The sequence below is a fragment of the Carcharhinus amblyrhynchos genome, chromosome 23 (assembly GCF_965287045.1).
Source record: "Carcharhinus amblyrhynchos chromosome 23, sCarAmb.v2.hapA, whole genome shotgun sequence".
In the NCBI taxonomy this organism is placed as follows: Eukaryota; Metazoa; Chordata; class Chondrichthyes; order Carcharhiniformes; family Carcharhinidae; genus Carcharhinus; species Carcharhinus amblyrhynchos.
In genome coordinates this window covers 769451-788154 of record NC_137346.1, presented here as the reverse complement: position 1 = coordinate 788154, position 18704 = coordinate 769451, and the positions used below count along the sequence as shown (strand labels likewise).

General features: G+C 46.2%; 1 protein-coding gene across 1 annotated transcript in view; it reads right to left on the bottom strand.

Annotated features, from left to right (window-relative positions):
* Nucleotides 1–18704, bottom strand: part of cenpv (centromere protein V) — a 34002-nt gene that overhangs the window by 728 nt on the left and 14570 nt on the right. Inside the window, exons 3-4 of the mRNA XM_080210958.1 lie at nt 16980–17049; nt 7953–8067 (exon numbers count right to left, since the gene is read on the bottom strand). Of these exons, the coding sequence (XP_080067084.1) occupies nt 7953–8067; nt 16980–17049 (185 nt within the window). The remainder of the gene's footprint in view (nt 1–7952; nt 8068–16979; nt 17050–18704) is intronic.

Here is an 18704-nt window from a genome sequence, read left to right as displayed (position 1 = left end):
AACAAATGAAGTAACAGGTAAACATCAGCAAGAGTGAAGCAGAGGCAGACATGACAAATAGCTGAGAGTAGAACAGAGCTACAAATAGCATCAACCATCAAGAAAAGGCCAGTGGAATACAGAAAGTGCACTAAGGATTATGTCAGGAATTATTGCATAAACATAGCATTGCCCTGGGCTCAAGCAGCAGTGATACTTGAAAAAAGCGAATTGGACATAAGACTTGCCTTGAGCAGTGGTGAAAATACATGAGCATTTTGAACAAAACCTAGCAATGTCAACCAACAAGATCTGAAGCTGTAAGTTTCCACAAATACAAAGTAGATCTGAAAATTGAGCCTTTTATCAGTGGAACATTACACATTTCAGCCAATATAGTAGCGCTTAAAATGAAGAACATAAGAAATAGGAGCAGGAGTAGGCCATCGAGCCCTTCGAGCCTGCCCCGCCATTCAATAAGATCATGGCTGATCTGTCGTGGCTCAGTTCCACTTTCCCGCCCTCTCCCCATAACCCTTAATCCCCTCTCTTATCAAAAACCCATCAACCCGCGTCTTAAAAATATTTAGCGAGGCAGCCTCCACCACTTCAACGGGCAGAGAATTCCAGAGATTCACCACCCTTTGAGTGAAGAAGTTCCTCCTCAACTCCGTTCTAAACCGCCTCCCCTTTATCTTGAGGCTGTGCCCCCTAGTCCTACTATCTTTTTTTTAAGCGGGAAGAGTCTCTCCACCTCTATCCTATCCATCCCATTCATCATCTTATACGTCTCAATGAGATCTCCCCTCATTCTTCTAAACTCTAACGAGTACAAGCCTAGTTTATTCAGCCTCTCCTCATAGCTCAACCCCCTCAACTCCGGTATCAGTCTAGTAAACCTCCTCTGCACTCCCTCCAAGGCCAAAATATCTTTGCGCAGGTGCGGCGCCCAAAACTGCACACAGTACTCCAGCTGCGGCCTCACCAATGCCCTATACAGCTGCAGCAAGACATAGAACATAGAACACTACAGCGCGGAACAGGCCCTTCGGCCCACAATGTTGCGCCGACCAGTCTTATTTTTAAAAAAAAAACATTGACCCACTAATCTAAACCAATCCCTTTTCGTCCATAAACCTATCCACCAATCTCTTAAACGCCCCCAAACTAGGCGCATTTACAACTGCAGCAGGCAGGGCATTCCAGTCCCTCACCACCCTCTGGGTAAAGAACCTGCCCCTGACATCCGTCCTATAACTACCCCCCCTTAATTTAAAGCCATGCCCTCTCGTGCTAGATTTCTCCATCCGAGGAAACAGGCTATCACCATCCACCCTATCTAAACCTCTAATCATCTTATATGTTTCTATAAGATCCCCTCTTAGCCGCCTTCTTTCCAGTGAAAACAACCCCAAATCCCTCAGTCTCTCCTCATAGGACCTCCCCTGCATACCAGGCAACATCCTGGTAAACCTCCTCTGCACCCTCTCCAAAGCCTCCACATCCTTCCAGTAATGTGGGGACCAGAACTGCACACAATACTCCAAGTGCGGCCGCACCAGAGTTGTGTACAGTTGCAACATGACGCTGCGACTCCTAAATTCAATCCCCCTACCAATAAACGCCAAGACACCGTACGCCTTCTTAACAACCTTATCTACTTGATTCCCAACTTTCAGGGATCTATGTACACATACACCTAGATCCCTCTGCTCCTCCACTCTATTCAAAGTCCTCCCGTTAGCCCTATACTCAACACATCTGTTATTCCTACCGAAATGGATTACCTCACACTTCTCCGCATTAAACTCCATCCGCCACCTCACGGCCCAGCTCTGCAACCTGTCCAAGTCACCCTGCAAACTTCGACACCCTTCCTCACAATCTACCACACCTCCGACTTTGGTGTCATCAGCAAACTTACTAATCCACCCAACTATACCCTCATCCAGATCATTAATAAAGATTACAAACAGCAGTGGCCCCAAAACAGATCCCTGAGGCACACCACTCGTAACCGCACTCCATGATGAATAATTACCATCAACCACCACCCTCTGTCTCCTATCTGCTAACCAATTCCTGATCCAAGTACCTAAATTACCACCAATCCCATACATCTGCATTTTCTGCAGAAGCATACCATGGTGAACCTTATCAAACGCCTTACTAAAATCCATATATACCACATCTACTGCCTTACCCCTATCCACCTCTTTGGTCACCTTCTCAAAGAACTCAATAAGGTTAGTAAGGCACGACCTTCCCGCTACAAAACCATGCTGACTATCTCTAATCAATTCATTACTCTCCAAATAACTATAAATCCTATCCCTAATAATTCTTTCTAAAACCTTGCCCACTACAGAAGTAAGACTCACTGGTCTGTAATTCCCAGGGAAGTCTCTGCTCCCCTTCTTAAACAATGGGACAACATTCGCTGTCCTCCAATCTTCCGGTACTATACCAGAGACCAACGACGACCTGAAGATCAGAGCCAGTGGCTCTGCAATCACCTCTCTTGCCTCCCATAGAATCCTAGGGTAAATCCCGTCCGGACCAGGGGACTTATCTATTTTCAACCCATCTAGAATATCCAAAACATCCTCTGTATCAACTACAATACTTTCTATTTTACACCCCTTCACCCCAGTGACCTCCTCAGCTACATTCATATCGTCCTGCGTGAACACCGAAGAGAAATAATGGTTCAATGCCTCTCCAATCTCTTCCGGTTCCACACACAACTTCCCCCTACTGTCTGTAACTGGCCCTAATCTTGCCCTAACCAACCTTCTGTTCTTGACATACCTATAGAACGCCTTAGGATTCTCCTTAATCCTATCAGCCAAAGTCATCTCATGCCCTCTTCTAGCCCTTCTTAACTCCCTCCTAGCCAATCTAAAGCTTTCTACTGCACTACCCGAGCCCTCAAGCCTCATCCGAACATAGGCCTCCTTCTTCTTCCTAACCAACAAATCAACTTTTTTTGTGCACCACGGTTCCCTAGCCCTACCAATTCCTCCTTGCCTGACAGGGACATACCTATCACAGACCCACAGTAGCTGCTCCTTGAAAAAACTCCACATTTCAGACGTTCCTAGTCCCTGTAATCTCCTAGTCCAATCAATGCTTCCTAATTCTCTCCTAATGGCCTCATAATTACCCTTCCCCCAGCTAAAACTACTGACCCGAGGTTCATGCCTATCCCTTTCCATCACTAAGGTGAACATAACCGAATTGTGGTCACTATCACCAAAAAGCACACCAACTTCCAAGTCTAGCACCTGGTCCGGCTCATTTCCCAGCACCAAGTCTAATATAGCCTCACCTCTAGTTGGCCTATCTACATATTGAGTCAAAAAACCTTCCTGCACACTCTGAACAAAAACTGACCCCTCTGACAAGCTAGAGCTATAACAATTCCAATCAATGTTAGTAAAGTTAAAATCCCCCATAACAATTACCCTATTACTTTCACTCCTAACCAGGATCGTCTCTGCAATCCTTTCCTCAACCTCTCTAGAACTTTTTGGAGGTCTATAAAAGACTCCCAACAGGGTGACCTCTCCTCTCCTATTTCTAATTTCTGCCCATACTACCTCAACAGACAAGTCCTCATTAAACTTCCTCTCTGACACTGTGATATAGTCCTTGACCAATAATGCTACTCCACCCCCCCTTCTACCTCCTTCTCTACTCCGACTAAAGCACTTGTACCCCGGCACCTGCAACATCCATTCCTGACCCTGCTCTATCCACGTCTCTGAAATGGCCACAACATCAAAGTCCCAGGTACTGGTCCACGCTGCAAGTTCATCCACTTTATTGCGAATACTCCTTGCGTTAAAGTATATACATTTCAAACCTCGCTCTGCCCCACCCCCACAATGCCTTGCAATGCCGTCCCCTTCTATGCCCCCCTCACTTTCACCCCCTCTACCCAGGATCCCACCCCCCCCTCTGAATCAGTTTAAACCACTCCGCATAGCCTTCACAAATTTACCCCCCAGGATATTTGTTCCCCTCTGGTTCAGATGTATACCATCACTCTTATAGAGATCCCATCTTCCCCAGAATGAGCCCCAATTGCTCAAGTAATTAAACCCCTCCCTCCTGCACCATCCCCTCAGCCACAAGTTCAAACTTTCCCTCTCCCTATTCCTCTCTAAACTATCCCGTGGCACAGGCAAGAGTCCAGAGATAACCACTCTGTTTGACTTGGCCTTTAGTTTCCATCCCAACTCCATGAAACTCTGCTTAATATCCCCTTCCCTTAGCCTCCCTATGTCATGTGTCCCCACATGAATTATAACTTGGGGTTGATCACCCTCTCCCCTAAGAGTCTTGAATATCCTCTCTGACACATCCCGGACCCCAGCCCCTGGTAGGCAACACACCAGCCCTGAATCCCTACCCTTACTACCAACTCTCCTATCCGTCCCTTTAACTGTAGAGTCCCCAATCACGAGGCCCAATCTCTTACATCCCCTAGACACCTGAGCTTTTACAATAGGCTCACCCCCAGAGTCCTGCTCCCTTTGGCTATCCCCAGTTGATGTTTCCTCAACTGTAGCCTCCAGGACCGAAAACCTATTTTGGAGGGGAACAACCCCAGGGGATTCTCCTCCCACATGCTTCTTTCCCCTCCTCTTGACATTGACCCAAGACTGATTACTAGGAGTGACTATTTCCTTAAAACTCCTATCAATGTCTCTCTCTGCCTCACGAATTATGCGGAGCTCATCTAATACCTCCTCCAGCTCCTTAACACGCTCCTCCAGAAGCTTCAATCTATGACACTTCCTACAAGTAAAATCCCCTGAAACACTACTGGAGTCCCTCACCACATACATCCCACAGGAGATGCAGCACACTGCCCGAACTGCCATCCTTGAAACAGGTAACAGCAAAAAAAGTAAAAAATATAAAAAAAAACTTCCCCACACTTATAATTAGGTTAGAGGAGGTGGGAGGGTGGGATTCCTTACTAGTGTAGAGAATCGGGTATCCTCTCTGGACTAATTTATAGGGTTAGAGGCCAGAAAAAAAAACTACAACTACCGGTCGACGCCCTAGTGACGACTTCCGGTTTCTAACTAATTTTAAAAAAAAGACCGCCGAAAAAACTCGCAACTGAAACTAGAATTAAACAGTTAAGAAAAATGAACAGAAAAAACGCACCTTTTTACTGCCTCCTTACTCGCAAAAATCGCTGCCTCTCGACTCTGCTCCAACGGAACAATGAGGCCGATTCGCAGTGGTGAGTGCTTTTAAACCCGAAAAAACTACAACTACCGGTCGACGCCCTAGTGACGACTTCCGGTTTCTAACTAATTTAAAAAAAAAAGACCGCCGAAAAAACTCGCAACTGAAACCAGAATTAAACAGTTAAGAAAAATGACGTCCCTACTTTTATATTCAATCCCTCTCGCTATGAAGGCCAGCATCCCATTCGCCTTTCTGACCACCTGCTGCACCTGCTGGGTTTTTGCGACTCATGCACAAGGACCCCGAGGTCCCTCTGCACCGTCGCCTGCTGCAGTTTTTCTCCACGTAAGTAATAATCCTTCCTACCATTATTCCTACCAAAGTGGACCACCTCACACTTGCCAACATTAAATTCCATTTGCCATTTCCTGGCCCATTCGCCCAGCCTATCTAGATCCTTCTGCAGACTTTCCACACCCTCCGCACAATTTGCCGTTCCCCCAATCTTGGTGTCATCAGCAAATTTCGACACCCTACACTCGGTTCCCTCCTCCAGATCATCTATATAAATGGTAAATAGCTGAGGCCCCAGCACCGACCCCTGGGGCACTCCACTAGTCACCATCCGCCAATCCGAATAGCACCCGTTGACCCCCACTCTCTGCCTCCTATTTGACAACCAATCCTCTATCCACGCTAACACCCTACCCCCAACTCCATGTCCCTCGACCTTCTGCAATAACCTCTTGTGAGGTACTTTGTCAAACGCCTTCTGAAAATCTAGAAAGACCACATCCACCGGCTCTCCTCTATCCACCGCCCTAGACACATCCTCATAGAACTCCAGTAAATTTGTCAGACACGACTTCCCTTTAATGAAACCGTGCTGCGTCTGCTCTATCAAGCAATTCCCTTCAAGATGCCTCACAATTTCCTCCTTAATGACAGATTCTAACATTTTACCTACCACAGACGTTAAACTAACCGGCCTATAATTCCCCGCCTTTTGCCTGGCACCCTTCTTAAACAACGGCATAACATTAGCCGTTTCCCAATCATCTGGCACTTCCCCGGAATCCAGCGACGTCTGGAAAATAACCACCAAGGCATCCACTATCACCTCCGCCATTTCTTTAAGAACCCTCGGATGCATTCCATCCGGTCCTGGGGACTTGTCCACAATCAGCCCCTCCAGTCTGTCGAGCACCGCCTCTCTAGTAACAGTAATGTCATTAAGACTCTCCAGTCCTACCACCTTTCCATCGCTAACACCCGGCAAATTATTCACATCCTCCTCCGTGAAGACAGAAACAAAAAAGTTATTCAATACCTTAGCCATATCCCCATCCCCTACCACTAGGTCCCCTTTCTCATCCTCTAAAGGACCAACGTTCACCCTAGCCAGCCTCTTCCTTTTTATATATTTATAAAAACTCTTACATTGCATCCAGTCCAGTGTCTCAAAGAATAGAAAAGAGCACATTATTTAAATGGAAAGAGATTGTAGAGCTTTGAGGTACAGAGGAATCAGAGTATCCTGGTACATGAATCAGGAAAAATTAACATGCACAGACACAGCAAGTGATTAGGAAGGCAAATAGAATGTTGTTGCTTATTGCAAGGGAATAGTAATGTTTTGCTCCAGCTGTACAGGGCCTTGGTGAGACCACATCTGGAATACCATGTACAGGTTTAGACTGTTTAAGAAAGGATATAAATGCATTAGAAGCAGTTCGGAGAAGGTTCACTCGTCTGACACCTAGGGTGGTATTGTTGGGTCTGTATCCATTGAAGCTTAGAAGATTGAGAGGTGATTTTATTGAGCGATATAAAACCCCAAGAGGGCCAGACTGGCTGGATGAGGAGAGGATATTTCCCGTTATGGGAGAGACCAGAACTAGGGAACACAGTTTAAAAATAAGGGGTCTTCACTTAAAGCAAAACATGAGAAGAATTCTTTTCTCAGAGCAGTGGAGACAGAGTGACTGAATATTTTTCAGGTAGAGGTAGGTAGATTTAAGTAAAAAGGGAGTCAAAAGTTATATGGGTGGGTGGAATGTGGAATTGAGGCTACAATCAGATCAGTTATGATCTTATTGAATAGCAGAGCAGACCCAAGGGGTCGAATGGCCTGTTTTTATGTTACACCTACTGATGTCCTCATTGACCCACAGGAACTCTTGGGGGAAGTCCCATTCCATAAATGGAATTTAATCAGTGTTTCAAAAGTATCTCACAACACGGTGGCACAGTATTTAGCTCTGCTGCCTCACAGTGCCAGGGACTGGGTGTGGCACAGAGGTTAGCACTGCTGCCTTACAGCATCAGGGACCAAGGTTCAATTCTCGGTGGCACAATGGTTAGCTCTGCTGCCTCAGTGCCAGGAACCTGGGGCAGCACAGTGACTCAGTGGTTAGCACTACTACCTCTCAGTGTCAGGGATCTGGGTTCAATTTCAGCCTTGGGTCATTACGTGGAGTCTGCACATTCTCCTCTTTGTGGGTTTCTTCTGGATACCCCAGTTTCCTCCCACAGTCCAAAGATGTGTAGGTTAGGTGGGTTGGGTGTGCTAAATTGCCCCTCAATATCTCAAGATGTGTAGGTTAGCCTTAATTGTGTGGGGTTACGGGGATCCGGGCGGGGGAAAAACCTGGAGAAGGTACTTTATAATAGAGAATAGATGATTCTATGATTTGTACAAAAGACTCTATAAATCAGTTTTGGAATTAACATGCACATATATTATAATTTATTTTCCATACCATATCCATCAGGGTTAGAACGAGGGGTATAGAAACTTTGTACTCCACATGTTTTGCAGAAAGTATGCTTTGCTGTCCTCGTATTGAATGTATAAACAGTTAAATTATCAGCTCCCTGTAAAGACAGATCATTCCAAGTGAGTCCCAGACTTGACAATGAATAACTGAATTTTAACTTCTGATTCACTTCTGCTTTAAATTCTGATATGAAGCTTCAGGCAATTTAAACATCAGCAAACAAGTCACACAATTCCATAAATCACAGAAGCATGGAATCATTTTCATTCTTTATCACTGAGGCCAGCACATGCTGCTCATAAATTATTACATTTGTTTGAAATTGTCCTTTCAGTTACCTTGTTAAATTAGGGACAAGCGGAACCATATAGATTATAAGGTTCCATATTCACACCCTAGTCTTTGCTGAATCAGATGAGCTCAGCCTGGGAAGTGATGATAACTTGAGAACTAACCTCAGTACCCGCAGAATAGGGTAAAGAAAATGAGTGAGGGTGTTGTTCAGATTTAGCCAACTGTGGCTGGGTTTCAAAAAGCGATTTGAGTATTTTGGAACGTTTTCATGTTTGCAAGCTCTAGCAAGTAATCTCTTCTGGAAAGTCTGCTTATAGGGACACTGGGGAAGGACGGGCAGATATGACTAATTACTCCTTGTAGTTCCACACTTCAATGCCACTGCTTGCCAGGCTTAAATGAAGAATGGCCCACTCAGCAATGTACCAATGAGAGATCTGTATTTAGACTTAGACAAGAAAAGATGGGAGGAAACTGGAGTGGAGCGTAAATACCAGCAGGAACTGGTTGGGCCAAATGGCCTGTTTCTGTGCTACACATCTCATGTATCATTAACAAGAAACTAGTCAGAGTGTGATGGAATATCATTTTGGACAAAACATCAGTTTACAGATTGCCTTGGTTCAAGATGAAGGCCCATTATAACCTTCAGGACAATTAGCAATGGGCAATGATCGCAACTATACCAATATCAGCGTTTAACTAACTTCCTTGAGTTTTTTCATGAAGTCATAGTGAAGGGTTGTTGCGGGTAACCGATTGATGTGGAGTGAGATTTTTCTTGCCCACTGTGTTGCTCGAGCAGCATAATCGGGCCAGGAAATGGCAGCGGGAGGGGAAAAAAAAGGATTCGCCACTGGCATCTGGCCGATTGTGATCATCCCGGTCCATTTTCACAGCGTAATCCGCCTCGTATCAGCGAACAGCGCACAGCTAACTACTATATGCAGAAGCTGCTCTGCATCTCTTTAGTGACCTGGGACTCAATGGTCTAAGCTTGCGAAAATTTCTGCATCTGCTGGTGGAGCTCCACACAAGCAGGGATCACATAGGGTCCCCACCAATTGGGATCAGGCATGATTAGCCCCACCAGCGAGACTAGAGTTCAGAAATGTCGGTGGGGGGGGGGGGGGGGGGGGATGAGGAGGGCACCACCACTTGGGCAGTGCCACCCACGGCGGGCTGTGGTCAGCACCACCGATTGGGAAGGCTGATTTTTGCAGGGGGGCGCAGGAGTGGTGAGCGTTTGTCAACCGATCTCCCAGTGTACTGGAGCATGGCACATGCGCACTCGCCCCTTCTGCAGTCCGATGCCAGAATCTTGGGTAGGATTAGGCCCCTACCCCACCAGCATAAATCCTCTGATGCACTCTGTAGTGTATAGAGTGCTGTAAATTTGATCACCTAACCTCACCCAGAAAATGAGCGGGAAAAACCCCACCTGCTGGGGACTCAGTTATTTTTTGGGGAAAAAAAAATCACACACAGGTGGTGTATGTGGACTTAAAAACAAATATTTGCTCAATGCTGCATAGCAGGCTTCAGGCTTGTCAGAAAAGTTAGAGTTCATGGAATGAAAAGAACAGGAAGCAAAATTGACTGCACGACAGGAAAAAGTGCAGCAGGAAACAGTTTTTTTTTGGATGAGAGGAAGGTTTATCGTGGAGTTTCCCAGGATCAGTGTTAGCATTGCTGCTTTTATTAATATTAATGACCTGGAAAATTGAGATCAAGAGATTTGACAGATGTTCAAAATCATGAGGGTTCTGGAGAGAGTAGATAGGGAGGATCGAGAACCAAAGGATACTAGTTTAAAGCGATTGGTGAAAGAGGCACAGCAACTTGAGGAAAGATTTTTTTAATGAAGTAGTTTGGATCTAGACTGTACAGCTAATTCTTTTATTCCTTTGCGGGGCATGGGCATCGCTGGCTGTCCAGTATTTACTGCCCATCTCTAGTTGCCCTTGAGAAGGTGGTGGGGAGCTGCCTTCTTGAATCACTGCAGTCCATGTTCTGTAGGTTGACCCACAATGCCGTTAGGGAGGGACTGCAAAGGAACAGTGATATATTTCCAAGTCAGGATAGTGAGTAGCTTGGAGGGGAACTTGCAGGTGATGGTGTTCCCATGTATGTGCTGCCCATGTCCTTCTAGATGGAAGTGATTGAGGGTTTGGAAAGTGCTGTCTAAGAGCCTTTGGTGAATCGCTGCAGTGCATCTTGTAGATAGTAGCAGCAGTGTGTACTGAGTATTGGTGGTAGAGGGAGCAGATGTTTGTGGATGTAGTGCCAATCAAGCGGCTACTTCGTCCTTAGGGATACCGACTGGGATAGGCTGTTGGAAGGCAAGACCACGTTAGGCATGCGGGACTCTTTCAAGGGAAAACTGCAATGGGTGCAGGAAAGGCATGTGCCGGTTAGGAGAAAGGATGGGAAAGGTAGGATTAGAGAGCCGTGGATTACTAGAGATATAGTAGACCTGAGGCGTATGTCAGGTCTAAGCAGCTGGGAACGGAGAGAGCGTTGGAGGAGTACAGAGAGAGTAGGAGGGATCTCAAACAGGGAGTTAGGAGAGCAAAGAGGGGGCATGAGATGGCTTTGGCAGGCAGGGTTAAGGAGAATCCAAAGGCATTTTACTCCTATCTGAAGAACAAAAGGGTGGCTAGGGGTAAAATCGGTCTTCTCAGAGACAGACGTGGGGAACTGTGCTTAGAGGCAGAGGGAATGGGGGAGATCCTGAACGAATACTTTGCGTCGGTATTCACGAAGGAGAGGGGCTTGATGTCTGGTACAGTCATCGAGGGAGCGGTAGACCAATTGAAATATCTATCGATTACGAGGGAAGAAGTGTTAGGGCTTTTAGCTGGCATTAAAACCGATAAATCTCCGGGGCCTGATTGCATTTATCCTAGGCTGCTTAGGGAGGCGAGGGATGAGATTGCTGGGCCTCTGACGCAAATCTTTGTCTCTTCTTTGGACGCAGGTGAGGTCCCAGAGGACTGGAGGATAGCGAACGTGGTACCATTGTTTAAAAAGGGTAGGAGGGATAGCCCAGGTAACTATAGGCCGCTGAGTGTAACGTCAGTGGTAGGCAAGCTGATGGAGAGGATTCTTAGGGATAGGATATATGCGCACTTACGATCTGATTAAGGATACGCAGCATGGCTTTGTAAAGGGGAAGTCTTGCCTTACGAATCTGGTAGAATTCTTTGAGGAGGTGACAAAAACGGTCGACGAAGGATGAGCCGTTGATGTCGTCTATATGGATTTCAGTAAGGCATTTGACAAAGTCCCTCATGGTAGGTTGGTACAGAAGATTAAAGCTCGTGGGATACGTGGTCAGGTATCTAGATGGGTAGAGAACTGGCTTGCAAAGAGAAGTCAGAGAGTAGTAGTGGAGGGGTCTTTTTCTAGCTGGAGGTCTGTCACTAGTGGGGTGCCGCAGGGCTCAGTACTGGGACCTCTTCTCTTTGTAGTGTATATAAATGATTTGGAAGAGGGAGTAGGTGGTGTGATCAGCAAATTTGCTGATGATACCAAGATGGCTGGATTGGCGGGCAGTGAGGAGCAGTGTCTGGCATTGCAGCGGGATATTGATAGGCTGGTTGATTGGGCAGATACATGGCAAATGGAGTTTAATCCGGATAAACGTGAGGTGATGCATTTTGGCCGGAATAATGTAGGGGGGAGTTATATGATAAAGGGAAAGCCCGTAAGGAGTACAGAATCGCAGTGAGACCTGGGGGTGCAAGTGCACAAGTCTTTGAAGGTGGCAGTGCAAGTGGAGAGTGTGGTGAAGAAAGCCTATGGTATGTTAGCCTTTATAGGAAGGGGTATAGAATATAAGAGCTGGAGTCTAATGTTGCAGTTGTACAGAATGTTGGTTAGGCCGCATTTAGAGTACTGCGTCCAGTTCTGGTCGCCTTACTACCTGAAGGACATGGAGACTCTGGAGAGAGTGCAGAGGAGGTTTACCAGGATGTTGCCTGGTATGGAAGGACTGGGGTATGAGGAGAGATTGAAGAAATTGGGGCTCTTTTCCCTTGAAAGACGGTGACTGAGGGGGGATCTAATAGAGGTATATAAGACTATGAAGGGTATAGATAGAGTAAACAGAGGTAAGCTATTTCCTATGATAGAGACACCTAGGACAAGGGGCCATGGACTTAAGATGAGGGGGGAGAGGTACAACACAGATATTAGAGCGAGGTTTTTCACACAGAGGGTAGTGGGGGTATGGAATGCTCTGCCAAGTAAGGTGGCGGAGGCAAACACGCTAGAGTCATTTAAGAGTAACTTAGACAGGCACATGACTGGGTTGGAGATGGGTGGATATAGGAGATTGTTTTAAATAAGGGTCATTAGCATTGGGGCATCCCTGGTAAGGTAAATGGATATGGTACAATAATAATTTTTTTTTTTCCTTTTCATTCACAGGTTTTAAGTCGGTCCGCCTTGTGTCCAACGAGGGGCATACACGCGATGGGTCGTACTGGGGCTGCTCTTGGTTGTTCGAGATTGGCCTAGTGCTTCATGTCATTAGTGTGTGCCTAAACTGGACCAGATACTGGGCAAGACGACAGCTCAGTGACTATCGCTGATTGCTGTGCAGACACATGGATTTGGGCCGGTGTCTGTGGGAGTTTGCGCATTCTCCCCGTGCTTGCGTGGGTTTTCTCCGGGTGCTCCGGTTTCCTCCCACACCCCAAGATGTGCGGTTAGGCTGATTGGCAGGAATAAATTGTCCCTAAATCAGTTTCCCTCAATCTGGATGGCCATAAAACATTAGACAAGGGTCGTGGGTGGAGAGGGGGACTGGTGGTGTTGAAATGGTGGCGCAGGCTCGTTGGGCCGAAGGGCCTGTTTCCCGGGCTGTTTTTGTTCTTTGGATGGTGTTGAGCATCTTGAGTATTGTTGGAACTGCACCCATCCAGGCAAGTGGGGAGTATCCCATCACACTCCTGACTTGTTCCTTGTAGATGGTGGACAGTCTTTGGGAAATCAGGAGGTGAGTTACTCACCGCCTCTGACCTGCTCTTGTAGCCACTGTGTTTATGTGGTGAGTCCAGTTGAGTTTCTGGTTAATGGTAACCCCTAAGGATGTTGACAGCGGGTGATTCAGTGGTGGTAACACCATTGAGTGTCAAGAGGCAGTGGTTAGAGTGTCTCTTATTGGTGATGGTCACTGCCTGGCATTTGTGTGGCACGAATATTACTGTCACTTGTCAGCCCAACTCTGGATATTGTCCAGGTCTTGCTGCATTTGAACATGGACTGCTTCAGTATCTGAGGAGTTGCGAATGTGCAATGTTCAGCACCAATCATTGGTGAACATCCCCACTTCTGACCTTATGACGGAGGGAAGGTCATTGATGAAACAGCTGAAGATTGTTGGGCCTAGGACATTATCCTGCGGGACTCCTGCAGAGGTGTCCTAGAGCTGAGATGACTGATCCTCCACAACCACCTTCCTATGCACTAAGTATGACTCCAACTAGTGGAGAGTTTGACCCCTCATACCCATTGATTCACTAGGGCTCCTTGATGCCACACTCCATTGAATGCAGGCTTGATGTCAAGGGTAGTCACTCACGTCACCAATCCAGCTCTTTCACCCACGTTTGAACCAATATCAAGGGTAGGAGTCTTAGCAGCGTTGAAGAGCAGAAGGATCTTGGGGTCCGGGTCCACAGGACTCCTAAATCAGCCTCGCAGGTGGAGGATGTGGTCAAGAAGGCATATGGTGGACTGGCCTTCATTAATCGAGGGACTGAGTTTAGAAGTCGGGAGGTAATGCTGCAACTTTAAGACCCTTGTCAGACCCCACTTGGAGTACTGTGTGCAGTTCTGGTCGCCTCACTACAGGAAGGATGTGGAAGCTATTGATAGGGTGCAGAGGAGATTTACAAGGATGTTGCCTGGATTGGGAGGCATGCCTCATGAAGATAGGTTGAGGGAGCTAGGTCTCTTCTCCCTGGAGAGGAGGAGGTTGAGAGGTGACCTGATAGAGGTTTATAAAATGTTGAGAGGAATAGATAGGGTGGATTCTCAGAGGCTATTTCCCAGGGCTGAAATGGTCGCTACGAGAGGACACAGGTTTAAGGTGCTGGGAAGTAAGTACAGAGGAGATGCCAGGGGTAAGTTTTTCACTCAGAGGATGGTGAGTGAGTGGAATCGGCTGCCGTCGGTGGTGGTAGAGGCAAACTTGCTGGGGTCTTTTAAAAGACTTCTGGATGAGTACGTGGGATTTAATGGGATTGGGAGTTACAGATAGTTCTATGGCTTGGTAGGTATAGATGCAATCAGCACAACTTGTGGGCTGAAGGGCCTGTTTGTGCTGTAGTGTTCTATGTTCAAAGCTGTAATGAGGTCAGGAGCTGAGTGACCCTGGCAAAACGCAAACTGGGCATCACTGAGCAGGTGCTGCTTGATCGCACTGTTGATAACCCCTTCCATCACTTTACTGATGATTGAGAGTAGACTAATTGGGTAGTAATTGACCGGGTTGGATTTATCCTGCTTTGTGTTTTAAGGACAGACCTGAGCAATTTTCCACATTGTTGGATAGATGCAAGTGTTATCACTGTACTGGAAGAGTTTGGCGAGGGGAGCAGCAAGTTCTGGAGCACAAGTCTTCAGTACAATGGCCGAAATGTTATCAGGGCTCATTGCCTTTGCAGTATCCAGCGCCTCCAACTGTTTCTTGATATCACGTGGAGTGAATCAAATTGGATGGAGACTGACATCTGAGATGCTGGGGACCACTGGAGGAGGCCGAAATGGATTATCCACTCGGCAATCTTACCTTTTGCACTGATGAGCTGGGTCCTCCGTCATTGAGGATAGGGATATTTGTGGAGCCTCCTCCTCCAGTGAGTTGTTTAATTGTCCACCACCATTCACGACTGGATGTGGAAGGACTGCAGAGCTTAGACCTGATCCGTTGGTTGTGGGATCAACTGCGCTGTCTTTCACTTGCTGTTTTTGCCATTTGGCATGCTAGTAATCTTGTTTGGTAGCTTCACCAAGTTGACAGCTCATTCTTAAGTACACCAGGTGCTGCTCCTGGCATGCCCTCCTGCACTCTCTATTCAACCAGAGTTGATCCCTGGCTTAATGGTAATGGTTGAACGGAGGAAATGCCAGGCCATGAGGTTGCAGATTGTGCTGGAGTACAATTCCACTGCTGTTGATGGTCCACAGTGCCTCATGGATGCCCATTCTTGAGTTGTTAGATCAGTTCAAAGTGTCTCATTTAGCTTGGTGATAGTGCCACACAATATGATGGAGGAAGCTTTTGGAAGCGAATTGAAAAATTAGAGGAAAACGTTTCAGAGGTACGTGAAAAGGGTGTGGAGTGGGACTAGGTGAGTTGCTCTTTTGGAGAGCTATTATGGATGCACGGGCTAACATGGGCTGAATGGCCTCCTGAACTGTAACAATGGCAGAATTCTCCCAGAATTTTCAGACTAATTGCAACGATGGAAGGATCAAGCAACACCTTTCCCGCTAGCCAAAATAGTGGGATCCGCAATAGATTCTGCACTTGAAACCTCATTAATTATGCAAGGCAAGTTCCCCTCAGACACCCTCGTGAATAGGCAATTAATTCATTCACTACCCTCAGCTGACAGGTTTGATCCTGGCACATTAAAAGAAAAAAATTAAGAGATTTGACAGAAATGTTCAAAATCATGAGGGGTCGGGACTGATTAGATAAGGAGAAACTTCCTAACGGTCGAAGGATCAAGAACCAAGAAGATGTCAGTTCCTCGATTCAACCATCTGTCTGTACCCTGTTCCAGCCACCTATGATGTGCACTTCTATCTCCTGGAGTCTTTGTGCATCCCCTTTCAGTAAACCAGGTGAGATTCCTTTGACCCTGTTGTTTGAAAGTTTTTTAGTGGGTTCACTAAACTTCCATCCTTTTGGTCTTCCCTCCGCATGACATCACCAGCCTTTTCCCCCTCCTTGCACAGCCTTCCCCAACACTGCATCCCCTTGTCTTCACCAGGCTGCCCAAACACCTCAGATCACAGCACACTCCTGGTCAGACTACAGGCCTTTATTGCAACGGCAGCATGAGTCCCATAGCACGGTCCTGTCCAGATACATAGAACATAGATTGAAGCCTGATAGGATGCTGGCGGATGAGATGTAAATAAATGCAAATGGCCTTCACACCAACTGCCACCAGGAAAACCAAATGGCCAGTAACCCCCCATTGGGAGAATTGCAATGTTATTTCCAATAATTTGGCTGTCGCTAGATTCTCCACGCCTGCCCATCATTAAACCCAGTGGAATGGGAGAATTCCACTCCATGATTCTAGCACCTAGAACCTGAGCAACAAAGAAAGGAGAGCCTCTGGCTGGGGATTGAGGGATGGGACTTGGAATTGAAGGTACATAATGCTGCCTCAAGTATCAATAAATCAGACCCTTAGGATCTTAAGTTCATATTAGTGTGAAACTCGAGTCTTTCACACTGAGGGATGAAGAATTTGAAATAATCATCAACCTTCCAAAACAAACGGTACATTAGTCACATTTGTGTACACATCATCTCTCAGCATAACACACCTCAACACCTTGGCACATGCTCACACAAGTGGGTAACACACTCAAAACTAGACATTAGTAAATATCTTACTGCTGCATTAGCCAAATGTTCATGAAGACAAAGGGGTCAGAGCTTGTTGCATAGACACGGCTTACCTTGAGGAGCCTGAACTGGGAGGCTGGGACGAAGAAACCTTTAATCTGTTTCTTTGTACAAATACTGCAACTGAGACAGAGAATCAATTTGTCAGAATAATGTGATCTGGTATTACAGAAATAAGCCACTTGTGCATGCACCTGCTATCTTTTCTCAAATTATTTTAAATGTGTGTTCTTTCAGTACAGAGTCTTCTGCCAATGTTTCTCTTTATTTAATGGCTTATCTTTATTTATTCTGATTTAATCTCTGTTTTTATTCCAATTCAATCCAATCCAATCAAGTCCAATTCAGAATCTCAACAAGTTGAGACATTCCCGATCCAAGCTGACAAGACAGGGCTCTCAACCCCCATCCCGGGCCCGACCCACACAAGCAAAGCTGATTGGAGCAGGCATAGCTCCTCCTTCAAGGCCCGATTGGACCTGCATCCTCGCCAAAAGGCCGAGACGTCGCCCCCAAAAGTTGCCTCAAATGAAGCTGAAATGCTCCTCACCCCGACCAAGCACAGCATGCCAACACCACACTCGATCCTAGCCAAAAGGCCCAGAAGATAAAAACAGATACTACACTTGATCTTAGCCAAAAGTCCGAGATGGGTAACCTGTGATTTTTGTTCTCTATACGTATATTTTTATATATTTTTGTCTCTATACAGTATTACCAGTGATGGGGGCAGGGGGAAGGGTTGATATTTTGGTGACAGCGCATCTCAATATACAAACAATTTAATCTGCACAGCAGCAAGTCTGAATTAGTTGATAGATTTTGTGTCTGAATCGGATAGCATAGGTATCCTGTAATCTGGGCCAAACTGCTGTATAGTAGCAAAAGCGTACAATGACACTATAAGAGGTAAAAGGCAAAGTTGCCATAATCCCAGATGACCATAAAAACTAGAAGCAGCAGGCCATTTGGCCCTTTGAACCTGCTCCGCCATTCATTTTGATCATTAATATCCTGATCCCACCTTTCCCCTCATATCCCTTGAGCCCCAAGAGCTGTATCTAATTTCTTGAAATCACATAAATGTTTTGGCCTCAACTACTTTCTATGGTAGTGAATTCCACACATTCACCACCCTCTGGGTGAAGAAATTTCTCCTCACTTCAATTCTAAAAGGTTTACCCCTTATCCTCAAACTATGACTCCCTCGTTCTGGACTCCCCCACCATCAGGAACATTCTTTATGAACCTGTTAGAATTTTATAGGTTTCTATGAAATCCCTCTCACTTTTCTAAAATCCAGTGAATATAATCCTAACCGACTTAATCTCTCCTCATTTGACAGTCCTGCCATCCCAGGAATCAGCCTGGCAAACCTTCACTGTATTCCCTCTACAGCAAGGGCATCTTTCCTCAGATAAAGACACCAAACCTCCTCACGATACTCCAGGTGTGGCCTCTACAACACACTGTACAATTGAAGCAAAACTTCCCTATCCCTATACACAAATCCTCTGATGATGAAGGCCAACATACCATTTCCCTTCTTTACTGCCTGCTGTACCTGCGCGCTTACTTTCAGTGACTGATGCACGAGGACTCCAAGATCTTGAGTTTCCACCTCTTTCAATTTACACCCAAATAATAATCTGTCTTCCTATTATTGCTACCAAAGTGGATAACTTCACATTTATCCACATTATACTGCAACTGCCATGCAGATACCCACACACTCAGCCTGTCCAGATCACGCTGAAGCATCTCTGCATCCTCCTCAC